We start from the raw sequence: 27,241 nt of genomic DNA on the forward strand, positions 1-27,241 counted from the left end.
AATTAAATTGGCCAATAAATAATCTATATCAGTAATTGACCTCTTTTATACACTGATCATATCTGAGTGATTTTTAACAGGCTTGGAAAAACCTATGGCAATTTCAACTGCTTATTAAATGTGTTAGTGATTTTATTAATACATTTCTATTTTCTTGAAATAATGCAGATGATACGTCATTCCAGCCACAAGATGTTCCATTTAGAGTTTTTAGATGATTCTCATTACCTTGCATTCTGTTACACTCCTTAGAGAAAATGAGTTACTCACTATAACTGAGTTTATTTCTAGTGCTGTTTCATGAATTTCTTATCTGTATGACTAACTAAAATGTCCTGCGAAGACCTCACATACTGCTTTGGCTCACTAATCAACATTCCATTTTCTCCTAGTGCTGTATTACTGTGACCTGGATACTTTCTCTCTTTTCACCATCAATGCTTACTATATTCCAGGGTCTTCTAATAACATTAGTAGATTTGTTTATCTGTTCAGCATAATAATGTGCTTTTAGAGTCTTCAGGGGTTCCCTATACTTTTTCTGCTGCTTTTGTACTTTGTCAGGAACTACTGGAATTCAGCGTCCCTGAACAGCACACAAAGGTATTTGCTATTTTCTTTTAACTTGTGTTTTCACTGACCGCTGGTGTGTGTGTGTGTGTGTGTGTGTGTGTGTGTGTGTGTGTGTGTGTGTGTAAGCATATTAGGTTACCAACTGTTAACACAGTAGTGAGGTGAGAAAGACAAGAACTGATACTGTTAATTAATAAAAGTAGCTACCTCACCTTTAACTTTTGCCCCATTTATGTGTAGTCCCTTACGATAGGGGAATCGTAATTTTAAAAATGAATTTCTTGCAGGAATGTCAAGAATTTACCATGTCATCATCACCTAGATAATTAGATACAAAAAACTAGTTCAGTTGTGAAATGTAAAGGTCTCAGCCTAGGAATCATTTAGGTAAATCTCAAAAAATATTAATTTTCATGGCTGAACAGGGATCTGACAATCATCCCCTCCTCAGTTTCTTTGATGTTGTTCTTAACCATTAAGCCACTTCCCTCAGTGCCACGGACTTTGTAGCATATAGGCCATGATCATTAAAATATGAATTCATAATGAGAATTGAACTGAATGAAAGCATAATTGAGGGCAGTTAGAAAAGACCTGGGGGGGGGGGGGGGGGGGAATTTTATTTGGTAGTTATTTGAAGAAAAAAAAATTCTAAAAATAATGTTCTTTTACAGTTACATACATGATCCAGCAGACTGTTAATTTTGCCATTCCTTCAGAAAAGTGTAATTTATTAGACTCTGCAAGTATTTGACAAAAATTTCATCCACTCAAGTCATTACCATAGTATGAATATTTGTGGTGGTCTCAACTGGCCACTATAGCATGCTTTATCTTCTCATCCCTTGTGAGACTGTTTTTTCAGTTTGGTTTTGATCTACATACTTGTTGAACCCTTCAAATGAAAATGACTATGAACTGTATTTAAAAAAACTGTCCATCTTTCACAAAACACATCACACTGGTCACTTCAGATGGTTATCAACAAACTACCACATACTGCATCCACTATTTATTAGGAATATTCAACAAAATCACTACAAGATCATACTCATTAACACCAATACAGTTCATCAAAATTTACAGTGATAGGTTTTTGATTGCTTTGTTCTGTGATCAAAGTGAAATATTAACATGTTCAAGAAAATTAATTTTCCCCTGCATTTCCTCTATAGCATCACAATGTAACTACATATCATAAATTAGTCTTCAACACTCAAACAGGTTGATCACGAAATAAAATTCACTGAGACGAGTGTCATATCGAAAACATCGCATTATCATGCACGTATGTACAGAGACACTATCGAGATCTATAAACGCTATAATAATTTTAACAGAAAAGAGGAAGGTGTTAAATTAGACAAAATTTGGATGTCAACGCTGCAACGTACGAATGATGATTGATTACTTTCAATCTAGAATTTTTGCAATACCAGTGATAGTCTCATGGCCGACATCACTTGATGTACACTGTGGTGCCCATTATACCACCTATGTAATCGGCGCCCACACGAGTTGTGGTTGCAGTTCGACATTTTACCTCTGAAGATCTCTCCTGCAGTCAGAGAGAAAACATTAGGAGAAACTTTTATAAATCGACGACAGCCTAGTAGACTGGAAGTTTTGCCTAGTACACTGAAAGTTTTAAGTGAAGTCAGTACCAGCCGTGAAAGCTTACATTGTATGATCAGAACCTCAGATAATTCAGCAAGTTTGATAAATTTAATGGTATAAAGTGAGGCTGTATAAAATTTTCATCAGCAATGACATTCCATCCACTGAGGTTGTGAAGTACGGGTTATCATATATTAAAGCTCTTCATTATTACAACATTTTAACAAAAATGGTGGCAATAATAATCAGAAGTAATCAACACACGATGAGAATATGCTCTCAGTATTGCAATATTAAAATGTAATGACAATGCGTCTGAAGTGTGAAAAATTATCATACACATTGCATTTAGGTACAGTTGGTGACATCTTTATTCCCTAAAATGAGATGGAGAAATTAATAAAATATTTTCACATGAAGAAATGTCTCAAAAATTTGGATTCAGTAAAATGAACAATTACTGTTGGTGATGGTGGAATGGTTGCTGTTAGTGGTCGTACCCGAATGAGGGCATCAATTTAAAACAGTGATACCGAACATCTATGCATGTTTCACACTCTTAACTCAAATCAACTATGAAATTTTCTCTTGTCATCTGGAGAAATATTTTACAACAAAAAATATTTGTAATTATTTAACGTACCTTTTTTTGCACCGTACAGGAAAGCTGGATCCATTATAGGAAGATGAACTGAAAGTCTTTGCCTTATTGCTGTAACTGTGCATTTATCTCCACTCTCTGTAAGATATATTGTAAATTTCTATTACCCAGTTATAAATCAAAAATTGTACACACAAAACCTATAAATCATAAATAATGAGAATGCTTTCCTCTCTTGTGGAAATGCCATATGGAAGAAAATTTTATTACTATTAATACTACTATTACTACTACTACTACTACTACTACTACTATATTGCATTACAACGAAGCTTTACTACTTCTTTAGCAACACATGATAAGTACTCTTAAAGTTTTATGAATCCCCTCAAAAAGATAAAGTTACATGATTAATTTTATGTTGTTTGCAGGTACTTGCTTGTAGTCCTGGCACACACTGAAATCCTCATGCCGCAGTACCACAGTATGTCACTAGAAGAGCAAAAAAATGGCACAGCCCATTGAAAAAGTGGAGTGTTGTGTAGCAATTAATTTTTTACATTTAAGTAGGAATAATAATGTAACGACTGATGCTGAGCTGATGGAGGTGTACAACAATACACCATCATATGACATATAATAGTTAGGTGGTGCAGATGCTTCCAATGTGATCAGACAAGTCTGAATGATGAAAATAAAGTGACAGACCATTTCCCTGTGAAAAACTGGGAATTGCAAGAGAAGTGGTGGTCCTGGTGCTCAAAGACCGGGGTGTAATCACCAAGGTGATATTGGAAAAAGTGAAAATCGGTCATAGATCAGTTTTCCATATCTAGCATGACATTCTGAACATTGCAAAAGCTCGGTTTCTTCTGGGTTCTGCAGCTGCTCACACCCACTCACTTAGTCACCATGTATGACTGCTGGGTGTAACACTATAATCTGAGACAAAGGAGCAAACCAAGCACTGAAAAGATGTGGTTCACCATTGCCAAAAAAGGTAAAAAAAGCTAACCACTATTGGTCAAGGTTACATTAAGTGTTTTTTTTTGGGACTGTCATAGTCTGATGCTCATAAATGGCAACTGTCACAGGAGCATACTGGTGAAATCTCCCGATGAGGTTCCATGAGCCTGTCAAGGGGAAGCACTGTGGGAGCTATCTAAGGGATGGGTTTGCTGCATGACAACAAGTCAACTTATTCTGCACAGGACACCGTCACAAGTGTTTATTCTTCAGGTTATCAAATTTTGCCTCACCCTTGTATGCTCATGGCATGCACCCAGTGACTTCTTCCTTTTTTCTTGGATGAAGAAGCCACTGCATGGGATGGCCATTTCATAATGACGATGAAATGATTTTCAAGGTGGAACGTTTCCTGAACAGTTGAACTGCAAACTTCTATGACAAAGGGCTCTGCAAAGCCATCCATAATTGGTATAAATATGTTAAACTGAAGGGTGAATATCTAGAGAACTAACATCATTAACAAGTTTAGTAGTTTCAGCTTTTTGTTTTTTAAATGTGATAAAATAGAATTTTATTACTACCCCTTGTACATTCTTGGTTTACATATATATTTATGTACACAATCACCGAATTTCATTTAGTTCCTCAACATACTCAGTTCCAAACTTTATCTGAAACTCTGTAGTGTCTCAAGTATGGGATTCAAGAGCTTTCTATCAGTAAAATATTCCACTTTCCTCATCACATATGAAAGAAAATCAACCCACAGACACAATACAGGATAGCACATTTATTTTACAGAAATGGTATAAAATTTTGGCTTCTCTAACCTCCTTCCACATTCAAATCATTTTTAATATCAGTCCACATATAACAACTTGCAACAGCTCAACACTTGCTACTTAATCTATGACCTTTCTCCAGCTTTCCAATGGGTTTCATATCATCTCCTTTAACATGGCAGTGACATTGCTGCATATTTTGAAATTTCACTGGACAAATCTGGCTACCCTTTTCTATATGCTTTCCAGGACTGAAATCAGGCATGATTCGTATATTCCTCATCCAGAACTGCAGTACTCCTGATGAGGCCTTATCCAGGCACAGTATGCCTCTTGCTTCACCTCCCTGGAGCAGCCCCTCAAGATTTTCACCACTTGGAAGAGGACACTGCCTGCCTTGGCAAAGTATCCCTCTTATATGAGGATCTCAGTGCACTTTGCCATCACTCTTCAGATACTTAAAATTAGTTGATACAGTGTGTCCCTCCCCTGCTAACTTATATTATAATTTTGTCACAGATTTTCTGGCGCAGAAACTAAATAATTTATTCTTGTTTACATTAATACTCATTCTATTTCACCATGTTTTTTAATTTTGCAAGGTCATCCAGGAGAGTCCCACAGTTCTGTAATTGCCAAATTCTGCAACATACTACTAGATCATCTGCAACCAGTCGGATATTAGAGTGGATCTCTGTGACTATGTTATTTTATACACACTTTCCTTTGCAGCCCCTGGCTCTAGCTCTATTTTCTCTGAAACATCTCTCCTACTTTTATCCTTTGGGTCCTGCCCTGCAGGTATGCCAGTATCCCACATACTACTCTGCCTTTTGCTCCAGTAGTTCGTAACGTAATTAAAACGAGCCCATGATAGACTCTATCAAATGTCTCTGATACATCTATAGTGTTGTTGTTGTTGTTGTTGTTATCTTCAGTCCAGAGACTGGTTTGATGCAGCTCTCCACGTTACTCTATCCTGTGCAAGTTTCTTCATCTCCCAGTACCTACTGCAATCTACATCCTTCTGAATCTGTTTAGTCTATTCATCTCTTGGTCTCCCTCTTAGATTTTTACCTTCCATGCTGCCCTCCAATACTAAATTAGTGATTCCTTGATGCCTCAGAATATATCCTACCAACCGATCCCTTCTTCTAGTCAAGTTGTGCCACAAATTTCTCTTCTCCCCAATTCTATTCAATGTGATCTACCCATCTAATCTTCAGCATTCTTCTGTAGCACCACATTCTGAAAGCTTCTATTCTCTTCCTGTCTAAACTATTTGTCGCCCCCGTTTCACTTCCATTCATGGCTACACTCCATACAAATACTTTTAGAAATGACTTCCTGACACTTAAATCTATACTTGATGTTAACAAATTTCTCTTCTTCAGAAACGCTTTCCTTGCCATTGCCAGTCTACATTTTATATCCTCTCTACTTTGACTATCATCAGTTATGTTGCTCCCCAAATGGCTAAACTCCTTTACTACTTTAAGTGTCTCATTTCCTAATCTAATTCCCTCAGCATCATTTGATTTAATTCGACTACATTCCATTATTCTCGTTTTGCTTTTGCTGATGTTCATCTTATATCCTCCTTTCAAGACACTGTCCATTCCATTCAGCTGCTCTTCCAGGTCATTTGCTGACTCTGACAAAATTACAATGTCATCAGCGAACCTCAAAGTTTTTATTTCTTCTCCATGGAGTTTAATTTCTTCTCTGAATTTTTCTTTTGTTTCCTTTACTGCTTGCTCAGTATACAGATTGAATAACATAGGGGATAGGCTACGACCCTGTTTCACTCCCTTCCCAACCACTGCTTCCCCTTCATGCCCCTCTACTCTTATAACTGCCATCTGGCTTCTGTACAAATTATAAATATCCTTTCGCTCCCTTTATTTTACCCCTGCCACCTTCAGAATTTGAAAGAGAGTATTCCAGTCAACACTGTCATAAGCTTTCTCTAACTCTACAAATGATAGAAATGTAGGTTTGCCTTTCCTTAATCTATTTTGTAAGATAAGTCGTAGGGTCAGTATTGCCTCATGTGTTCCAACATTTCTATGGAATCCAAACTGATCTTCCCCGAGGTCCGCTTCTACCAGTTTTTCCATTCGTCTGTAAAGAATTTGTGTTAGTATTTTGCAGCTGTGACTTATTAAACTGATAGTTCGGTAATTTTCACATCTGTCAACACCTGCTTTCTTTGAGATTGGAATTACTATATTCCTCTTGAAGTCTGAGGGTATTTCGCCTGTCTCATACATGTTACTCACCAGATGGTGGAGTTTTGCCATGGCTGGCTCTCCCAAGGCTATCAGTAGTTCTAATGGAATTTTGTCTGCTCTGGGGGCCTTGTTTCGACTTAGGTCTTTCAGTGCTCTGTCAAACTCTTCATGCAGTATCATATCTCCCATTTCATCTTCATCTACATTCTCTTCCATTTCCATAATATTGTCCTCAAGTACATCGCCCTTGTATAGACCCTCTATATACTCCTTCCACCTTTCTGCTTTCCCTTCTTTGCTTAGAACTGGGTTTCCATCTGAGCTCTTGATATTCATGCAAGTCGTTCTCTTTCCTCCAAAGGTCTTTTTAATTCTCCTGTAGGCAGTATATATCTTACCCCTAGTGATATATGGCTCTCCATCCTTACATATGTCCTCTAGCCATCCCTGCTTAACCATTTTGCATTTCCTGTCGATCTCATTTTTGAGACGTTTGTATTCTTTTTTGCCTGATTCATTTACTGCATTTTTGTATTTTCTCCTTTTATCAATTAAATTCAATATATTTTCTGTTACGCAAGGATTTCTATTAGCCCTCATCTTTTTACCTACTTGATCCTCTGCTGCCTTCACTATTTCATCTCTCAAAGCTACCCATTCTTCATCTACTGCATTTCTTTCCCTCATTCTTGTCAATCGTTCCCTAATGCTATCCCTGAAACTCTCTACAACCTCTGGTTCTGTCAGTTTATCCAGGTCCCATCTTCTTAAATTCCCACCTTTTTGCAGTTTCTTCAGTTTCAATCTACAGTTCATAACCAATAGATTGTGGTCAGAGTCCGCATCTGCCCCTGGAAATGTCTTACAGTTTAAAACCTGGTTCCTAAATCTCTGTCTTACCATTATATAATCTATCAGAAACCTTCTAGTATCTCCAGGCATCTTCCTTGTATACAACCTTCTTTCATGGTTCTTGAACCAAGTTTTAGCTATGATTAAGTTGTGCTCTGTGCAAAATTCTACCAGGCGGCTTCCTCTTTCATTCCTTAACCCCATTCCATATTCACCTACTATGTTTCCTTCTCTTCCTTTTCCTACTATCGAATTCCAGTCACTCACTCATGACTATTAAATTTTTGTCTCCCTTCACTATCTGAATAATTTCTTTTATCTCCTCATACATTTCATCAATCTCATCATCATCTGTGGAGCTAGTTGGCATACTGTGGTAGGCAGGGGTTTTGTACCTATCTTGGCAACAATAATGTGTTCACTATGCTGTTTGTAGTAGCTTACTCACATTCCTATTTTTTTTTATTCATTATTAAACCTACTCCTGCATAACCCCTATTTGATTTTGTATCTATAACCCTGTATTCACCTGAACAGAAGTCTTGTTCCGCCTGCCACCGAACTTCACTAATTCCCATTATATCTAACATTAACCTATCCATTTCCCTTTTTAAATTTGCTAACCTACCTACCCGATTAAGGGATCTGACATGCCACGCTTCGGCCCATGAAACGCCAGTTTTCTTTCTCCTGATAACAACGTCCTCCTGAGTAGTCCCCGCCTGGAGATCCAAATGGAGGACTATTTTACCTCCAGAATATTTTATCCAAGAGGACGCTATCATCATTTAACCATACAGTAAAGCTGCATGCCCTCGGGAAAAATTACGGCTGTAGTTTCCCCTTGCTTTCAGCCGTTTGCAGTATCAGCACAGCAAGGCGGTTTTGGTTAGTGTTACAAGGCCAGATCAGTCAATCATCCAGGCTGTTGCCCCTGCAACTACTGAAATGGATGCTGCTCCTCCTCTTTAGGAACCACACGTTTGTCTGGTCTCTCAAAAGATACCTCTCCGTTGTAGTTGCACCTATCGTATGGCTATCTGTATCGCTGAGGGACGCAAGCCTCTCCGCCATCGGCAAGGTCCATGGTTCATGGAAAGGGGGGGGGGGGGGGGGACACATCTACAGCGATAGTCACTAATTGTCCCCTCACCCCTCTCATGTAATGTGACTTCCACATCCTCCTGGAAGTTGCAATTCACAAGTAACTTGTTCCCTAAATCCATTCAGAGTTCCCGAGTTTCCTTGAGCCATTGTGTTGTGCTGCATATTACATCCCTCCCAGAGATGGAAAGCTGTTAGTTCCTTTTACATAACTTACATAATTAGAGGAATACGTAATATTTACCTCGTGAGTTACTGTTTCTTATATAATGTCTGACTCAATCATTGTTTTGCTACTAGTTCTCTCCTTATTTCTTTTTAAGTGATGTGTGTTTCTGACAGTTTTTTTTTTGACATTTTACTTTACAATCTTCCTATTTTTTTTTGTTACAGTATGCTGGATACGGCCACCTCTTGCTTTCTTCCGGTATCCACTGTTCCTGTCCACTCTTTATTCATTCCCTAGACTTTCTCCACTTGTCATTTACTGTTATCCCAGTTCCTACCCACCTCACATAGTTTTATATTACAAAAGCTTTTAGTTCTGCTACCTATGTTAAATTTTAACTGTAATATCATTTCTGTTTTTTTGTTACTGACCCTGTAACTAAACTCCTAATTTCCATCCTAACTGAATTGTGGTCACTAATGCCCGCCACTACACTTCTTTGAGGATCACCTAATGTTTCAACACTAATAACCGACATGCAAGCAAATTCTTCTATGAAGAGTAGACAATAAAGTATCACATGCAGAAAACATGTAAGAAAATATCTATCAGCATCAATTTGAAACACATCAGTATATGAAATGAAACATCCAAAATTCAACGCAAAAAGTTCTGTTCTATTTGACATAGAGCAAAACAATTTATCACTGGTAACTGACATGATCATCTACAGGCACAGTAGCATATTTCTGTTGTTCCTCAGCATCAATGACTACCATAGCTAAATTCATGAAATTTTATTTTATCCAATACATGTTTCAAAGGCTAGTCATCATCTACATCTACTTCTACGTTCATATTCTGCAAGTGGCGGAGGTTACCTTGAGTACCTCTATCGGTTCTCCCTTCTATCCCAGTCTCGTATTGTTCATGGAAAGAAAGATTGTCGGTATGCCTCTGTGTGGGCTCTAATCTCTCTGATTTTATCCTCATGGTCTCTTCGCGATATATACGTAGGAGGGAGCAATATACTGCTCGACTCTTCGGTGAAGGTATGTTCTCGAAACTTTAACAAAAGCCCGTACCGAGCTACTGAGCGTCTCTCCTGCAGAGTCTTCCGCTGGAGTTTATCTATCATCTCCGTAACGCTTTCGTGATTACTAAATGATCCTGTAACAAAGCGCGCTGCTCTCCGTTGGTTCTTCTCTATCTCTTCTATCAACCCTATCTGGTACGGATCCCACACCAGTGAGCAGTATTCGAACAGTGGGTGAACAAGTGTACTGTAACCTACTTCCTTTGTTTTCAGACTGCATTTCCTTAGGATTCTTCCAACGAATCTCAGTCTGGCATCTGCTTTACTGACAATTAATTTTATATGGTCATTCCATTTTAAATCACTCCTAATGCCCACTCCCAGATAATTTATGGAATTAACTGCTTCCAGTTGCTGACCTGCTATATTGTAGCTAAATGATAAAGGATCTTTCTTTTTATGCATTCACAGCACATTACACTTGTCTACATTGAGATTCAATTGCCATTCCCTGCACTATGCGTCAATTTGTTGCAGATTCTCCTGCATTTTAGCACAATTTTCCATTGTTAAAACTGTGGTGTCACCGCCAGACACCACACTTGCTAGGTGGTAGCTTAAATCGGCCGCGGTCCATTTAGTAAATGTCGGACCCGCGTGTCGCCACTGTGTGATCGCAGACCTAGCGCCACCACAAGGCAGGTCTCGAGAGACGATATAGCACTCGCCCCAGTTGTACGAGGAGATTGCTAGCGACCATACGGACGAAGCCTTCCTCTCATTTGCCGAGAGCCAGTTAGAATAGCCTTCTGCTAAGTCCATGGCTACGACCTAGCAAGGCGCCATTAGCCTTACCTACTTTGAGAGTTATAGTATAAATGTCTCAAGAAGAATGCTGTAGTCATCAAATAATAAAGTTAAGTATAAAGCAGCTACGTACTTTTCTTGCTACCATTCAATAGTTATCCTGTTCCAGAATTGACGCCCGTCGGCGTGAGTGTGTACGCGTGCCTTTCTATCGGCTACCCGTCACTGTGGACTGGCTGCCTTGTCAGTCCACTTCATTGGCGACGAGTCTACAAAGGATCTTGTGTTTTGCTTTGCCCTAATTTATTTGTGTCATGGCTTTGCCAGATGTACTGTCCGAATTTTATCGCTTGCAGAATCAGCAGACGCAGGTGTTATTGGATGCCCTTGGACAGCTCGTCCAGGGTCAACGTGCGCTGCACACCGATGCGGCCGCCGCCGCTTCACCGCTACCGCAGCCACAACCTGCCGTTGCACCGCCTTTTAGGCACTACGACCCGCACCAAGAGACCTGGCAAGAGTGGTCCCGCCAGTTTGCCTTCCACCTCGCTGCCTACAGAATTCAAGGTAATGAGCAGCAGCCGTTTTTGCTTTCTTGTGTCGGTGTGTCCACCTACCGTGTGATAGTGAAATTGTTTCCCCGACGAGACGTAGCAACTCTGTCCTACGAGGAAATTTTGTCTGCATTAGATGTCTATTTCAAAGAAACAGTTAATGTGGTTGCAAAACGGTATACGTTTTTTCGTACAAAACGTACGGCCGGTCAAACTAATAGGGAGTGGGTAGCAACATTGCAAGGACTTACTAGGGACTGTGCCTTTGACTGTGACTGTGGTCTTTCTTATTCAGATACAATGGTGCGTGATGCAATTGCACAGAACGTTTTTGATGTTCGCATACGGGAGCAAATTTTGAAACTAGTTAATCCCTCCCTTCAACAAGTGATAGACATATTGGATAGGCAGGACACACTTGACTGTGCTCAGGAATCTTTCGAAACTTCGCCAGCCGTGTGTAACATTAACCGGCCCGCCGGGCGCGCTCGCGCTATGCGGCCCGGTCAACTGCCCTCGAGTACGTCCGCACAGCTGCCGCCGCGCGCTAAGCCAGGTGTGCCGCGCCAGCACACAAATGCAGTGAAATCATGCCCGCGGTGTGCTACTAGACATTCGCGTGAACATTGCCCGTCACGCCAAGCTATTTGCTTTTTCTGCAATAAGAAAGGACATGTTCAAAGTGTTTGCCAGAAAAAGCTCCGTTCAGACAATCACAACCATTCCAGGCCCTTTGCTTCGCGCCGGAATCGAACCAAGGACACTCAGGCTCGTGGACCTTCGCCCATGGACATTCATGTCGTTAATTCCGATTCGTCCAGTGACACTTTCTCTAACAGTGACTGTGTTCATCCCACAAAAACTGTGCGTCGACGTCGCCGGAAATCACGTCAATTAGCAAGTGATTCTGTACATGTGTCTGTTCCAATTGCACAAAACAGTCGCTCTTGTCGTCAGCAGGACAATAAACTTTTTGTGGACTTAGACTTTGAAGGCAAAGTGATACCATTCCAGCTCGATACCGGAGCTGCAGTTTCATTGCTCAATCACGACACGTACAAACAACTGGGCGCACCTCCGTTGCGTGCCGCAAATGTTCAGTTAAAAAGTTATTCCGGACAGACACTTCCTGTGTTAGGACAGTGCACTCTTTTTGCAACATATAAAGGACAAACAAAACTTGTGTCATTTTATGTTCTTCGTTCTTCTTCTGCAGTGAACTTGTTTGGTTTAGATTTATTTCAGTTGTTTAACATGTCTATTGTAAATCAGGTCCTATCAGTGCATCAAACTGTGCCTTCAGACAGTGTTTCTCGCTTATGTGATGAATTTGCAGACATTTTTGCACCAGGCTTAGGTTGCGCTAAAAACTATGAAGCACATTTGGAACTGAAAGTAAGTGCGCAACCGACATTTTTCAGAGCGCACAATGTTCCCCACGCATTGCGTGATGAGGTCGCAAGAACATTGAACGATTTAGCGTCACAAGGTGTGCGTGAATGTGCGCAATGCCTCTTCTCTTTCAGCTCCGCTTCATCGCGTACGCCGTACAGGTGTTCCGTTCGTCTGGACGACGGAATGCGAACGCGCCTTCCGCCAGTTGAAATCGGCGTTGCTTTCTAATACGTGCCTTACGCCATTCGATCCCCAGAAACCCCTTTTGTTGATGGTAGATGCATCGGATTTCGGGATCGGTGCTGTGCTTGCGCACAAAGTTGGCTCCCATGATCGCCCTATTGCCTTTGCGTCCAAATTGCTCTCGTCTGCGCAAAGAATTTATTCACAGATAGAGAAAGAAGCTTTGGCTCTCGTGTTTGGTGTTACTAAGTTCCATGATTTCTTGTATGGTCGTCACTTCACCATCATCACAGACCACAAACCTTTGACATCGCTTTTTCATCCGACCAAGCCTGTACCTCCACGTACAGCGCAGAAATTCATTCGCTGGTCTATTTTCCTCTCGCAGTACCGCTACGATATCTTGTATCGGTCCACTGCTAAGCACGGAAACGCCGATGCGTTGTCCCGTTTGCCTGTTGCTGAGGATAAAGCATTCGATTCTTCCGAACTTGCTTGCATGTTCATTGATTCGGAAACCGATGAAGAGGTCGAATCGTTTCCGATTGATTTTCGTCGTGTAGCTACAGCCACAGCTGCTGACCCTGTCCTTGCTACTGTTTTGCGTTTTGTTGCTACGCAATGGCCTTTGTCAAAGTCTCGGATCGAGGATCCGTTGGTTCGCCGATTTTTTGCTCACAAGGAGAGACTTTTTGTTCGACGTGGTGTTTTGTTGTTGCGTTCTGATAATGATCAGTCCCGAGTCGTGGTCCCACGTTCGTTACAGTCCTATGTTTTACGGCTTCTTCACCAAGGACATTGGGGTATAGTACGAACGAAACAACTTGCTCGTCAGCACTGTACTTGGTTCGGAATCGATACTGCGATTACGAATATGTGTTCTTCTTGCATGGCGTGTGCCGAACAACAATCCGCACCTCCGCGGAAAGTCTTTGCATGGCCAAAAGCCACTTCCCCTTGGCAACGCTTGCACATTGATTTTGCTGGTCCATTCTGGAATGCTCGATGGTTGGTTCTGGTCGATGCCTTCAGTAATTTTCCTTTTGTTGTCCGGATGTCTTCCACGACGTCCTCCGCCACCATCCAAGCGTTGTCTGCTATCTTTTGCATTGAAGGTCTTCCGCAGACTATTGTTTCCGACAATGGCCCACAATTCATGTCCGCAGAATTTCAGTCATTCTGCCAGGCCAATGGTATTCAACATCTGACGTCCGCGCCGTTTTCGCCTCAGTCCAACGGTGCCGCTGAACGATTGGTCCGGACTTTCAAGTCACAGATGTTGAAATTGAAAGAGTCGCATTCTCGGGAGGACGCATTGTTGCTCTTTTTGTCTTCGTATCGCTCTCAGCCCCGAGATGGTCGCTCGCCGGCTGAGTTGCTCCACGGTCGTCCTCATCGCACCTTGATGTCTTTGCTGCATCCGCCGCATCAGGTTTCTGTGCAGCGGCAGACTCCTGCTTTTGCTCCAGGCGACGTTGTATTTTATCGCAACTATCGCGGTTCACGGCGTTGGCTCGCAGGGCGCATTCTTCGCTGCCTCGGCCGCGCGATGTATTTGGTTTTGGGGGCCTCTGGTGAGGTGCGTCGGCATCTCAATCAGCTGCGCCTCTGTCGCCGCACGGGTTCTGCCGCTCCCCGTCTGCTTTCAGCGACGGTGCCGTCCGGTCAGCGCCCTGGGGACCCATCTACTGGCTCGCCTCATCCCCAGGTGTTACCGACGATGCCTTCCCATTTGCCCCATGGCGACGCGCCGCCGCAGCTGCAGCCGCAGCTGCAGCCGCAGCCGCCGCCGCCGCCGCCTGTTCTCCCGCCGGTGCCGCCCGCATTAGACGCTTCGCTGCAGCCGCCAAGCGCCTCCCAGGGTCACGCGCCGCCGATCGCTTCCCGTGACCAGCTGTCCTCCGCCATGGAACTCCCGACCGCTCCGGACCACGTGACGTCATCGCGCGTCGGCTACCCCGACGCAATGGAGGTCGACACTTCGGCCCCTCATGTTTCTTTACGGGCGCATACACCGCATGTTGACGTGCACCCTGGACTAGCTTTTCAGGCGTTTCCTAGCTCCCCTCGGACCGAATGGCCGGGTGCGGGTGGCACAGCCTCGCCTGTTGTTAGGCTCCCCACCTCGTCGCATACGTCAACATGGGGTCCTCCCCACGGCGGGCGGAAGCCTTATCTCACGACCGTTCGCCGATTTGCGGGGGAGGAATGTGGTGTCACCGCCAGACACCACACTTGCTAGGTGGTAGCTTAAATCGGCCGCGGTCCATTTAGTACATGTCGGACCCGCGTGTCGCCACTGTGTGATCGCAGACCTAGCGCCACCACAAGGCAGGTCTCGAGAGACGATATAGCACTCGCCCCAGTTGTATGAGGAGATTGCTAGCGACCATACGGACGAAGCCTTCCTCTCATTTGCCGAGAGCCAGTTAGAATAGCCTTCTGCTAAGTCCATGGCTACGACCTAGCAAGGCGCCATTAGCCTTACCTACTTTGAGAGTTATAGTATAAATGTCTCAAGAAGAATGCTGTAGTCATCAAATAATAAAGTTAAGTATAAAGCAGCTACGTACTTTTCTTGCTACCATTCAATAGTTATCCTGTTCCAGAATTGACGCCCGTCGGCGTGAGTGTGTACGCGTGCCTTTCTATCGGCTACCCGTCACTGTGGACTGGCTGCCTTGTCAGTCCACTTCAAAAACCTCTCGATAAACTACAGCATCATCCACAAAAAGCCTCAGTGAACTTCCGATGTTATCCACAAGGTCATTGATATATATTGTGAATAGCAACGGTCCTGCGGCATGCCTGAAATCACTCTTACTTCAGAAGACTTCTCTCCATTGAGAATGACATACTGCGTTCTGTTATCTAGGAACTCTTCAATCCAATCACACAATTGGTCCAATAATCCATATGCTCTTACTTTATTCATTAAACGACTGTGGGGAACTGTATCAAACACCTTGCGGAAGTAAAGAAACATGGCATCTACCTGGGAACCCGTGTCTATGGCCCTCTGAGTCTTGTGGACGAATAGTGCGAGCTGGGTTTCACACGATCGTCTTTTTCGAAACCCATGCTGATTCCTACAGAGTAGATTTCCAGTCTCCAGAAAAGTCATTATACTCGAACATAATACGTGTTCCAAAATTCTACAACTGATCGACGTTAGAGATATACGTCTGTAGTTCTGCACATCTGTTCGACATACCTTCTTGAAAATGGGGATGACTTGTGCCCTTTTCCAATCTTTTGGAACACTACGCTCTTCTAGAGATCTACGGTACACCGCTGCAAGAAGGGGGGCAAGCTCCTTAGCGTATTCTGTTTAAAATCGAACTGGTATTCCATCAGATCCAGTGGCCTTTCCTCTTTTGGATGGAAGGTATGTTATACACGGTGGGTGTTAGTATGATTTTGTGCAGTGATACAAGATGTGACCAAGACGTTATGTTGTAATTTGCAAGTTTAAATGCAGCAGTATGTGTGCTACATTCTTCCACTGAAAAGTGAAATTGCTTGTACATTGATCACAACATAGCCCCCTGGCCATCTCACATGCTGCTACACAAAATCACCAATGCTTACTACTAGTAACAGCCATGTAGAAGATGCCTCTCACCTGATAATGGTTAACCATCAAAACACATAGTAAATAAAGTAAAACTTCATGAATGACACAGAATTTTGTGTTTCTTCATTCTAAATGACAATCACAGTCCTCAAAACGTAATCCATAATGGATTTTATACCGGGTATAATAAATTCCCTTTACAGGTGTTGAAGATCTTTAGTGGGGACCAAGACAGTTAAGTTTAGCATCAGAAATTATTGTACGGAAACATAGTATTTTCCCATTACATGCAAAATATCGTAACACATGTTCAAATCTCCTGCATTTTTGTGCCACTGACTACAGTATTGGCGACTGATGACCTCAGAAGTTAAGTCACATAGTGCTCAGAGCCACTACAGTATTACATACACACATATCCCACAAACCACTGTACAGTCCTTGGCGAAAGGTACCCTGTACCACCACCAGTCATGTCATTTCCTCTTCCACTTACAGACACACCGAGCGAAAAATGAGTCTGTATGACTCCATAAAAATCTTAATTTCTCATATCTTACCTTTATGGTCCTTATGTGAAATGTATGTCGGCAACAGTAGAATCATCCTGCATTCAGCTGCAAATGTTGGTTCTCTAAATTTTCAGAATAACATTCCTCGAAAAGAACATTGGCTTCCCTCCAGGGATTCCGATTTGAGTACCAGAAGCATCTCTGTAATACTTGCATGCTGTTCAAATCTACCGGTAACAAATCTAGCACCCTGCCTCTCAATTGCTTCATGTCTTCCTTTAATCTGACCTGGTGTGCATCCCAAACACCCTCACATTACTCAAGAATAGGTTGCACTAGCATCCTATATGCAGTCTCCTTCACAGATAAACCGAAGTAGACTATTCGCATTCCCTACCACTCTTATACTCGTTCCATCTCATACTGCAGACATTACCATCAGATATTTAAGCAACATGACTGTGTCAAGCAGAACAATACTAATGCAGTATCTGGACATTACAGGTTTTTTTTTTTTTTTTTTTCCGAACTCATCCACATTAAATTGCATTTTTCTACATTTAGAGCCAGCTGCCATTCATCACACCAATTAGAAATTTTGTCCAAATTATCTTGTATCATCCTACAGTCACGTATTTTTGACACTTTCCCATACACCACAGCATCATCAGCAAATAACTGCACATTGCTATCCACCCTGTCAGCCAGATCATTTATGTATTTAGAAAATAATAGCACTCCTATTACACTTTGCTGGGATACTCCTGACGAAGACCTTGTCTCTGATGAACATTCGTCATTGAGGACAACGTACTGGGCTCTATTACTTAAGACATCTTCAAGCCACTCACACAGCTGGGAACCTATTCAGTATGCTTGTACCTTCATTAAGTCTGCAGTGGGGAACTGTGTCAAATGCTTTTCAGAAATCTAGAAATAAGGGATCTGCCTGTTGCCCTTTATCCACAGTTAGCAGTATATCATGTAACAAAAGGACAAGCTGACTTTCACACAGACAATGCTTTCTGAAAACATGCTGAATCACAGACTTAAACTTCTGGGTTTCTAGAAATTTATTGTATTCAAACTGTATTCAAACTCAGAATGTGTTCTAGAATTCTGCAGCAAACCAATGTTAACGATATTGGTCTGTAATTTTGGGTGCCATTTCTTTCACCCTTCTTATATATGGGAATCACCTGCACTTTTTCCCAGTCATTTCTGACTTCGCACTTCGGTGAGACATTCACAATAACTGCAACCTAAGTAAGGGGCCAATGCCATAGAGTACTCTTTGTAAAACTGAATTGGGATGTCATTCAGACCTGGTGATTTATTTGTTTTCAACTCTTTCAGTTGTTTCTCTACACTAGGGATGTTTGTTGTTTGTCACTATGCTGTCCATATCGGAGTCTGTACGATGGTCAAACGACCATAGGTTTTTACAATTCTGCTGTGTGAACAGTTTCTTAAATGCAGAATTAAAACTTCGGCTTTCATTTTGCTGTCTTCAACTGCCACACCAAACTGGTGAACGAGTTACTGGATGGAAGCCTTACGACCCACTAAACGATTTTACATAAGGCCAGAATTTTCTCTGGTTCTCAGCCAGATCTTTTGCTAAGGTATGACGGTGGTAGAAGTTGTACGCTTTATGCATAGATCTTTCCACAGATGCACAAATCTCAACTAACTTTTACCTTTTGTCATTTGCTTCTTCTCTTTTGAACCACGAGTGCAACAGTCTTTGCTTCCTCAACATTTTCTGAATTTCATTACTAAACCATGGTGGATCTTAATCCACTTACTTGGCACATACTTGTTCAGAGCACAATTTACAACCTGTTTAAACTTTGTCCATAACTGATTTATGTTCACCAAACTGGAATTGAATGATTGCAATTCATTGTCTAAGTGAGATGCTAACAACTGCTCATCTACTCAGAGAAACACTCTCCTGTCATTCTTGACTGATTTATTAACTTTTGTAACCAGAGTTGCTATGGTGACCTCATGATCACTAATACCTGTCTCCATAGTGACAACATCGATAATGTCCGGCCTGTTAATAGCTACAAGGTCTGAGATACTTCCAATGTGTGTGGGCTGCTGAAGTAGCTGGTCAAGACAGTCTTTGGAAAACGTGATCAGAAGTACTATGCAAGACTGACTGTCCGCACCCCCTGCAACGAATCCACAGAGGTCCCAATCAGTACTTAGGTTAAAGTCGCCTCCAGCTAGTATTGCATGACCTAGGTATTTACACACTACTGATTGTAGACTTTCTTTGTATGACTCTGGAAATGTCACAGCAGAATCAGGTGGCTGGTAAAAACATCCAATAATTAACTTGGTGTCACCTGGACCTGTTATACGCAACTAGGTAAGTTCACTGTCACACTCAACTTCAACCTCAATAGAGACAATATTTTTGTCAACTGCAATGAACAGTCCACCTCCCTTGGCATCTATTCTGTCCTTCCAATGAACACTCCATTACTTGTTAAATATTTCAGAGTTTTCTACCTCAGACTTTAGCCAGCTCTCTGTTCCAAGAATAATTTGAGTGTGATTAATTTCACATAGGGCAGTAAATTCAGGAACTTTGTTATGAATACTTTGACAATTTACTGATAAAATTTTGATATTTGAAGTGCCTTACTCTGAACGCTGTTTGATGTCCCAATTTGAGTATCAACTGGTGAGTACCTCAAACTACTGCCTAGTCTAAAAAAGCCCCATGTGCACTCAACAAGTATTCCGCTACCTGAGTAGTTGCTACCATTGTGTTGTGCACCCCTGACCTGTCAAGGAGAGTCCTAAAGTTCCCCACCTGATAATGCAAGTCAGGAAATCCACAGCCAAGACTGCCACAGAGTCAATGAAGCCTTTGTATGAGACCCTCCACTCAGCTCCAAACCAATGGACCCCCATCAGCTCTGGGAACAATGCTGCAAATTGCACGCTCAGCTTGCACCCGAGTGCGAGGCCAGCTGCTTTCACCACCTCCACCAGACACCTGTGTGAACTGAAGGTGACCTCAGAACCCATTTGACAGACACTGTTGATCCTTCACAACTTGCAGACGACTGCACCCTGCATGCTCAGTAGCTGCAGGTAAGGCCACCTCCAAATCTTGAATGAGGCCCACCGGCAGATATATCAAGTGCACACTGGCTTTCTTTCCACCCATGAACGCTATCCTAAGTGGATCCATAAATCACTCAATGTTGGAGCTCCCAATAACAAGCAGGGAATGGCCACCTGTTTATTCACAGGATGAATAGATGGGGCCAGACACCAAGCCTCCACACTGGCCCTCTGCCTCCAGCAACACGAATGCGTTATGTCCTGCCACTCACCCTGCTCTGAGGGCAGATCTATGCATCAAATACACTAGGAGATGCATTGGCAGCAGGGCCTGTGGGTGTAATAAGTGATATTTGAGGTGTCTCGCGTGATGTACAAGATTCTCTGCCACCATTACACCCTGAGGCAGCAGCCTGAGAGGGCTGACCATAGCCAAAACCACATTAAGCTGTTTGCGAATTGCAGCCAGCTCCTCCTGCATCAGTATACAGCATGCATACATCCTACCCATCCTAGCAACACTAACTGAAGAAGGGAACTATAAATGCTGACAGGTACCTAGATATACAACTTGTTACCCTCCTGACCTGTCACCAATCGATGCTGGTAATAAATCTCTTAAACACGAAAACATGCACAAAATTTAAGCAGTATATACTATTAAGAAAACACAGCAAATGATAAATATGTGACTTGGTGCCCTGGAGATGTGTCACAAGTGACAGATGGAGCCGGACTGACTGGCTAACTAGGCTGCAGTGAGTGGTCACTTGTCTTCGAAACAAACAAATGATCAAGTAAAGCGCTACTGACTGCCTAAATGTACTGTTACAAAATGTGAGATTAAGCCTCTACAAAATGAAAACATGCACAAAATTTAAGCAATACATACTATTAAGAAAACACAAGAATAGCTAAATGTGGAACTTGCTGCACTGGAGATGTGTCAAACGTTATGGCTGGAGTCAGACTGATGTCCCATGGCCACTATATGTTTATTTACATGCCATTTGTGATCTGCCCAGAGATGTGTGTACCTGTTGCTGTTCTTATTGTCTTTGTTCATACTGTACTACTGTCTAGTAGTCATCATTCACTACAGAACAGAATGCAAACTATACATACGTTTCATTTTTAGTGTGTTGCTGTTAATCATGGTGAAGTACAGATTTGTGGAATACGCCAATATGATCTTATTGTATGGTTAACTTGGTGCAGTAGGAGGGTTGCTTATTAGTTGTCTTCAGAGCATTTTCCACGCCACCTAACAGCTACGCACTCCCTCGTTGCGGCGGTGGACAGTGGGCCTCAGGTATGGGTACATTCACCACCAACAGAGTCGACTGTGGTGCTAGACAGCGGTGCCGCACACCCAACTTTGAAAAGTCTGCATCCCATGCAGTGGAAGAAGACATGACAATGAGTACTAGCAACACAGCACCTAAACTGAGTTTTAATCACCATACAGTCTGGTGTGTTCTGCATGAACAGCAGCTACACCCATACCATCCCCAGAAGATACAAGCAGTGCAGCCACAGGATTTTGCATCACAAGTCCACTTCTGCGGGTGGTTCTTGCACCACTGTGTGGACAAGTCTGACTTCTCATGGTAGGTCCTTTTCATGGATGAAACCAAGTTCATCAGGGAAGGTGTTCTCAGTTCTCACAACAGTCATGTATGGGCTGATGAAAACCTGCCTACTGTGTGCCCACAGGTTGCAGGAACAACACAATCTGAACATTTGGGCTGAGTTTCTGGGTGGATGTGTCATTGGGTCATACCTTCTTCCATGAGCGCCACTTACTTGCAATTCTTTGTTGGTGCACTGCACAGGCTCTTGGAATATGTGCCATTGCACGTGTGTCAAAATGTGTGGTTGCAGCATGATGGCAAACCACCTCATTTTTCATATGCAGCCTGAGATCATCTGACCATCGATTTGGACAACAGTGGATGGGTCATGATGGCCCGACTGCCTGGCTTGCACATTCTCCCACCTTTAACCAGCTACCTGTGGGGTAACATCAAATTATTGATTTACAAGATCCTTGTGGCATCTGGCAAAGACCTACTGGTACGGGTTGTGGCTGTGACAGATGATGGAGGACCAGGGACTGGTGATCAGGTGTACCAGAACATGGTATGGAGATACCATATCTGTGTTAACGTTAGTGGTCATCACCTCAAGCCTTACTTCTAAGTGGACCCAGACAACAAGCAGCAGAAGTCGGAGAGCGACATGTGCTGTGTGTAGCAGGACCACAATACATTTCCAGACAGGAGTTCCTATGCTAAAATTAATCATCTTGGTCCCCACAACAAGTTCTCAAAATTTGTAAAGGGGGGAATTTAGTTACACCCTGTAGATACAAAGAAATTACTTTGAGGCCGATTCAAGTTTTTTCCTCATGCAACATCAATATTCTCATACAAAAATGTTAAACTTAACATACCTTTCTCATTGTCACGGAGTAAAGCTGATTCCAAGATCTCTGTTGTTGCAGATTCACATTTTTCAGTTTCTGGAAGAAAATGTTGATTTTTTTACAACAACCTCTCTGCATGTCCACATGGAAAAAGTGCAAACTGTAATTGTGCAACAGATTTAATTTCTTAGTACCTAAATTTAATTAAATATTTTACAATTTTATGCCATGACATTTTAATCAACAGTTAGTCGAAACAAAATACTATTGGAGCACATAACAGGCAGTTTCAAACTGTTGTCTGGTGTTGCAGTGTTATTTATAGGAGGGTTTATAGCTGCCTGACGTATGAAACAAGAGAAGCAATGCAAGAAAAGTATGGAAGGGTAGCTGTGATGGATGAGGAGGTGGACATGCAAAGTGGACTTCTAGTAGAGGAAGGGGGAGGGGGAGAGGGAGAAGCAGTTTGGTAACAGGACAGGAATGTGACAGAGTCAAGCTCACCCTGATGTAGGCAGGGGAAGTTGCATGTGGAGAAATTATGCTGGGGAAACAATGTGGGTGAAGGTTAACTGATTGGACTAGAGAGAAGAGGGGGAGGAGTGGGGAGAAAGGTATGTAGACAGGAGTGGATGTGGATGAGGGACAGAAGAAATTGATTTCATGGGGACTGCAGAGAAAAAGGCTGTGTTGTAAGAAAACTAGCATCTATACAACTAAGCGAAGTTCATACTGGGAGAGGGGTGGGGGATCCAGGTGGCATGGGTTGTAGGTTGCCACTGGAGTTGCCCATGTTTGCTTAGCAGCATAATGTACCACTGGATAACTGACTTTTCTCTTAGCCAGTTTGGTAGTGGTAGCTAATTCATGAGGCCAGCTTACTGGTGTGCACACCCACATGAAATTCTGTGCAGACTGCTAAGTGACATAGACGCTTTCATAGGGTACCTGTCTTATTAAAAGTAAGATACGCCTGTGATAGGATGGAACAGGATGTACCATATTTTATAGAATATAAGATGCACTGTTTTCTTCGGAAAAATTGCCTCCAAAATTCAGGTGTGTCTTATACTCGAAATTAATATAAAAATGTTCATTTTTGATTTAAAATTCCTGCCAGTCTTAAAAATGGCCATCTATTCAATGTCACAAGAAACCTATCTCTACCTGGCAATATTGGATTCAGCTGACAGCAGTAGTGCACCAATGCGACGAACACAAGCTTGCTAACACTGTCTCCCTCCCGCCCCACCATCATAAACCCAGAATACTGTCAAGCCTATGATGCGTCACTATAGTCTACGGTGTCAGTGAACTTTAATTAAAAGTTATCTGCGTTATCGGTAACAGGACAATATTTTTGTTAATAGCTAGTTTCGTAATGGAAAAAAATAAAGGTAGTCATATGAAGCGGGCTACAAATTGAAATTAATAGCATAGGCAGAAGAACATGGAAACAGCGATTAGCAGGCTAGTGAATGCAAAAAAAAGAGGAAGACTACATGTGCAAATTGAGTTCTGAATGTAAAATGACCAAAATGAGAAGATGACGTATGGACATGGATTCAAGGACACCGTCAAAATGGCATTGGAATTAAGACAAAAATGGTTCAAATACATACTCATAAGCTAGCACTACAGAGTAACTTAATAGACTTTAAGGGTGGAGTTGACTGGTGCTACAGGTTTGTGAAGTGTCATGGACTTACCATGCAACCCAAAATGAAAATATCTCAGAAAATGCCACAAGAGTATGAAGAAATATTAGAAATAATATTATCTTTCCATCGCTTTATTGTTCAACATCGAAAGAAAATCAGTGTGGAACTAAGCCAAATAACAAATATGGATGAAACTCCTCTGATATTTGATGTGCCGAGTAACAGAACTGTTGCCATGAACGGTGCTAAAACTGTAAGTGTAAAAACAAGTGGACATGAAAAAATCCACTACACTGTTGTCCTTTCATGTTGCGCTGGTGGTACTAAACTTAATCCAGTGATCATTTTCATGCACAAAACAGTGCCAAAACCTTCTGAAATACTGCCAAGTGGTGGTGTTCACTTACATGATAAGGGGTGGGTAGACGAGGCTGGTATCAAATTATGGATTAACTGAGTGTGGGAGAGAAGGAAAGGTGCTTTACTGAAGAAGAGTTCTCTTCTTGTTTGAGATCAGTTTAGTATTCATTTGAAAAATTATGTGAAAGAGTAATAGAGACAGCGGAACAGGGGAAATACAGAACTTGCTGTTATTCCAGGAGGACTTACTTCACAATTACAACCTTTTGATATCTCGACAAATAAACCATCTGAAGTGTATATGAGAGAGGAATGGAACAAATGGATGATGGACGAAGTCCAACATGAATTCACGCTGAATGGAGCTTTAAAATGACCTACAATCAAACAAGTGTGTCATTGGATAAAACAGTCATGATCTAGAGTGAGAGAAGACATTATTGTTAAATCTTTCAAGAAGTCTGACATAAGTAACACTCTTGATGGCAGTAAAGACTATGACGACAAAGAAGAAGAAGAAGAAGAAGAAGAAGAAAAAGAAAGTTCACATGACAATTTTAAGAGATTTTAAAGGTCAGTTTGATTTTATAAGCAAAGAATTTTTTAAGTCTGTCTTTTCAATCTAATAATAAAAATGTTAAAAATATTATTTTTTAAAGAAATTGATGAAAAATTAAGGTGTGTGTTATAGTACATAGCATCCTATAGTCCATAACATATGGTAATGAGTAGGTGGATGTAACAGGTATTATACCTAAATCTTTCACAAGGATATAATCAGTGAGGCAAGGCTGGTGCCAGGTATGTCATATGGATTGTTGGGTGGCATAATAGCACTTCTGGAAACACGGAAAGCATTTTCTAGAAGCATGTTTCTCCTTTTAAGACATTACAAAATGTAGCTGAAGGCCTGGCGGAGCATCTAGTTAAGCTGTTCTGGACCAGTTCATCTAAGCTGATAAGCGAGGGTGACTGGAGGAACAAAAGGTTTCATGAATGTAGCATGATAGAGCTGTTTCTGTATTAAGTTTGGTGTAGGAGGAAGGATAGTGGCTGTCTGTGAAGGATTCATTAAGTCAGTCAGAATGTGCAAAGGACTGTTCATCACTGAAGATGTACCTCTGCGAGTGACTGCACTGCGAGAGACTTTTTAGTGTAAGAGGGATGGAAGGTATCAAACTGTGGTATTATTGATGGTTAGTACGTTTTATATGGATGGAGGTTTTATGAAGCTACCCAGAGGGGAGCCAACATCCTGGAAGGTGTCACACTGGGATGAGGCCAGCAAGGTAAATGGAAATGACCATATGGCATCGTTGGCCGGGGGGAGGCTCCATCCTGGGAAGTTCAGCCGCCAAGTGCAAGTCTTATTTCAGCCGATGCCACATTGGGCATGCCGGAGATGAGGATGAAATAATGATGAGAATAACACAACACTCAGTCCCTGAGTGGAGAAAAATCTCCAACCTGGCTGGAAATCAAACCAGGGTCCGCTTGCATGGGAGGCGAGTACGTTACCAGCCAGCTAAGTAGGCGGACGGCAGCCAGGTAAAGTACATGGGACAGAACATTTTAATGAATGAGAATACAGTGTCCTTGCCGTGGATGCAACTCATTAAAATATGACCAATTAACCTCAATAGTATTAGGGACTTAGGATCTTGGTGGCTAGGAAGGATTTCTTTATATGGCCCATTAACACGAGATGCAGTCGTGGGTAATGATATAGATGCTTATGTGTACACAAATCAGAAATGAAGTATTGTTTTTGGAGTTGGCAGGGAGTTCGGGGAGGTAGCGCCTGATGTTGGGAAGGTCAAGAGCATAAGAGATGTGTGTGTATAGGGAAGTGGCAACAGCAGTGACAAGTAGGGTGCTAGGTGGTAATGGGGTAGGGATGGTGGAGAGGCAATGAAGGAATTGGCTTATGGATATCATTTAAGAAGTCAGACAGCAGGCAATTGGTATCTGGGCAGCCACATCTGTTGGTACAGGCCCCACTCCTGTGAGCCTCACATATGGATGTACATCGGCATGATATGAGTGATAAGCACTTTGTTAATCATGATTATCATATTAATTACACAAACAACAATGTGGAAGACAACACAAAGATTACCAGACCGGATATGACACATAACAAATTATCCTTATAAGGTTTTTTGAGAATAATTACTCATATGTTGATTTGAGAATGGTATGATGACAAACCTGAGACTGATAAACATCGTACTCAAAAAGTAGCTTACTGGTGTTCCAAATACTAATTTCTCTTAATATGAAGAAAGTTATGAAGCACTGTCAACAAATAATATTATAAATGTAATATTTTTAATAACTGATTGCATAAACACTGTTGAACTGTTAACTTTGTAACTAGAGCTCGCACAAAAATGAGAATCATGTGATTAAGTGCTTGCTGGCTTGTAAGCTGGCTTTTCCTTTATTTAATATCTGAAACCTGGCAGATATTAAAATTTGGGGCACCTAGTCTGAAACTGATCAGGTTGTATTTCTTGTATAACGGAAAGAATACCGTACTGGTGCAGTACCCTGACCCGGGGTTCTGGGTGACTTTTCTGAATTGTATCCCTTCCCTAAACCTCTCCAGACCTTTCCATTCACCTCTCTTCCTTCCCCTTCAACTCTTCTTCCAGAAGAAGGAGCCACTGGCTCCGAAAGTTTATAAAACTTAAATCCTTTTGCACATGTGTACTTCCCTGCCACTGCTTGATGA

At 41.9% G+C, this 27,241-nt stretch overlaps 1 protein-coding gene across 1 annotated transcript in view; it reads right to left on the reverse strand.

Moving 5' to 3' along the window:
- LOC126470637 (Fanconi anemia group M protein) overlaps window positions 1–27,241 on the reverse strand; it is a 243,069-nt gene that overhangs the window by 65,987 nt on the left and 149,841 nt on the right. The window contains exons 16-17 of the mRNA XM_050098618.1: window positions 22,511–22,579; window positions 2,834–2,929 (exon numbers count right to left, since the gene is read on the reverse strand). Coding sequence (XP_049954575.1) covers window positions 2,834–2,929; window positions 22,511–22,579 — 165 coding nt within the window. The remainder of the gene's footprint in view (window positions 1–2,833; window positions 2,930–22,510; window positions 22,580–27,241) is intronic.

Source organism: Schistocerca serialis, chromosome 3, assembly GCF_023864345.2.
Source record: "Schistocerca serialis cubense isolate TAMUIC-IGC-003099 chromosome 3, iqSchSeri2.2, whole genome shotgun sequence".
Taxonomy (NCBI): domain Eukaryota; kingdom Metazoa; phylum Arthropoda; class Insecta; order Orthoptera; family Acrididae; genus Schistocerca; species Schistocerca serialis.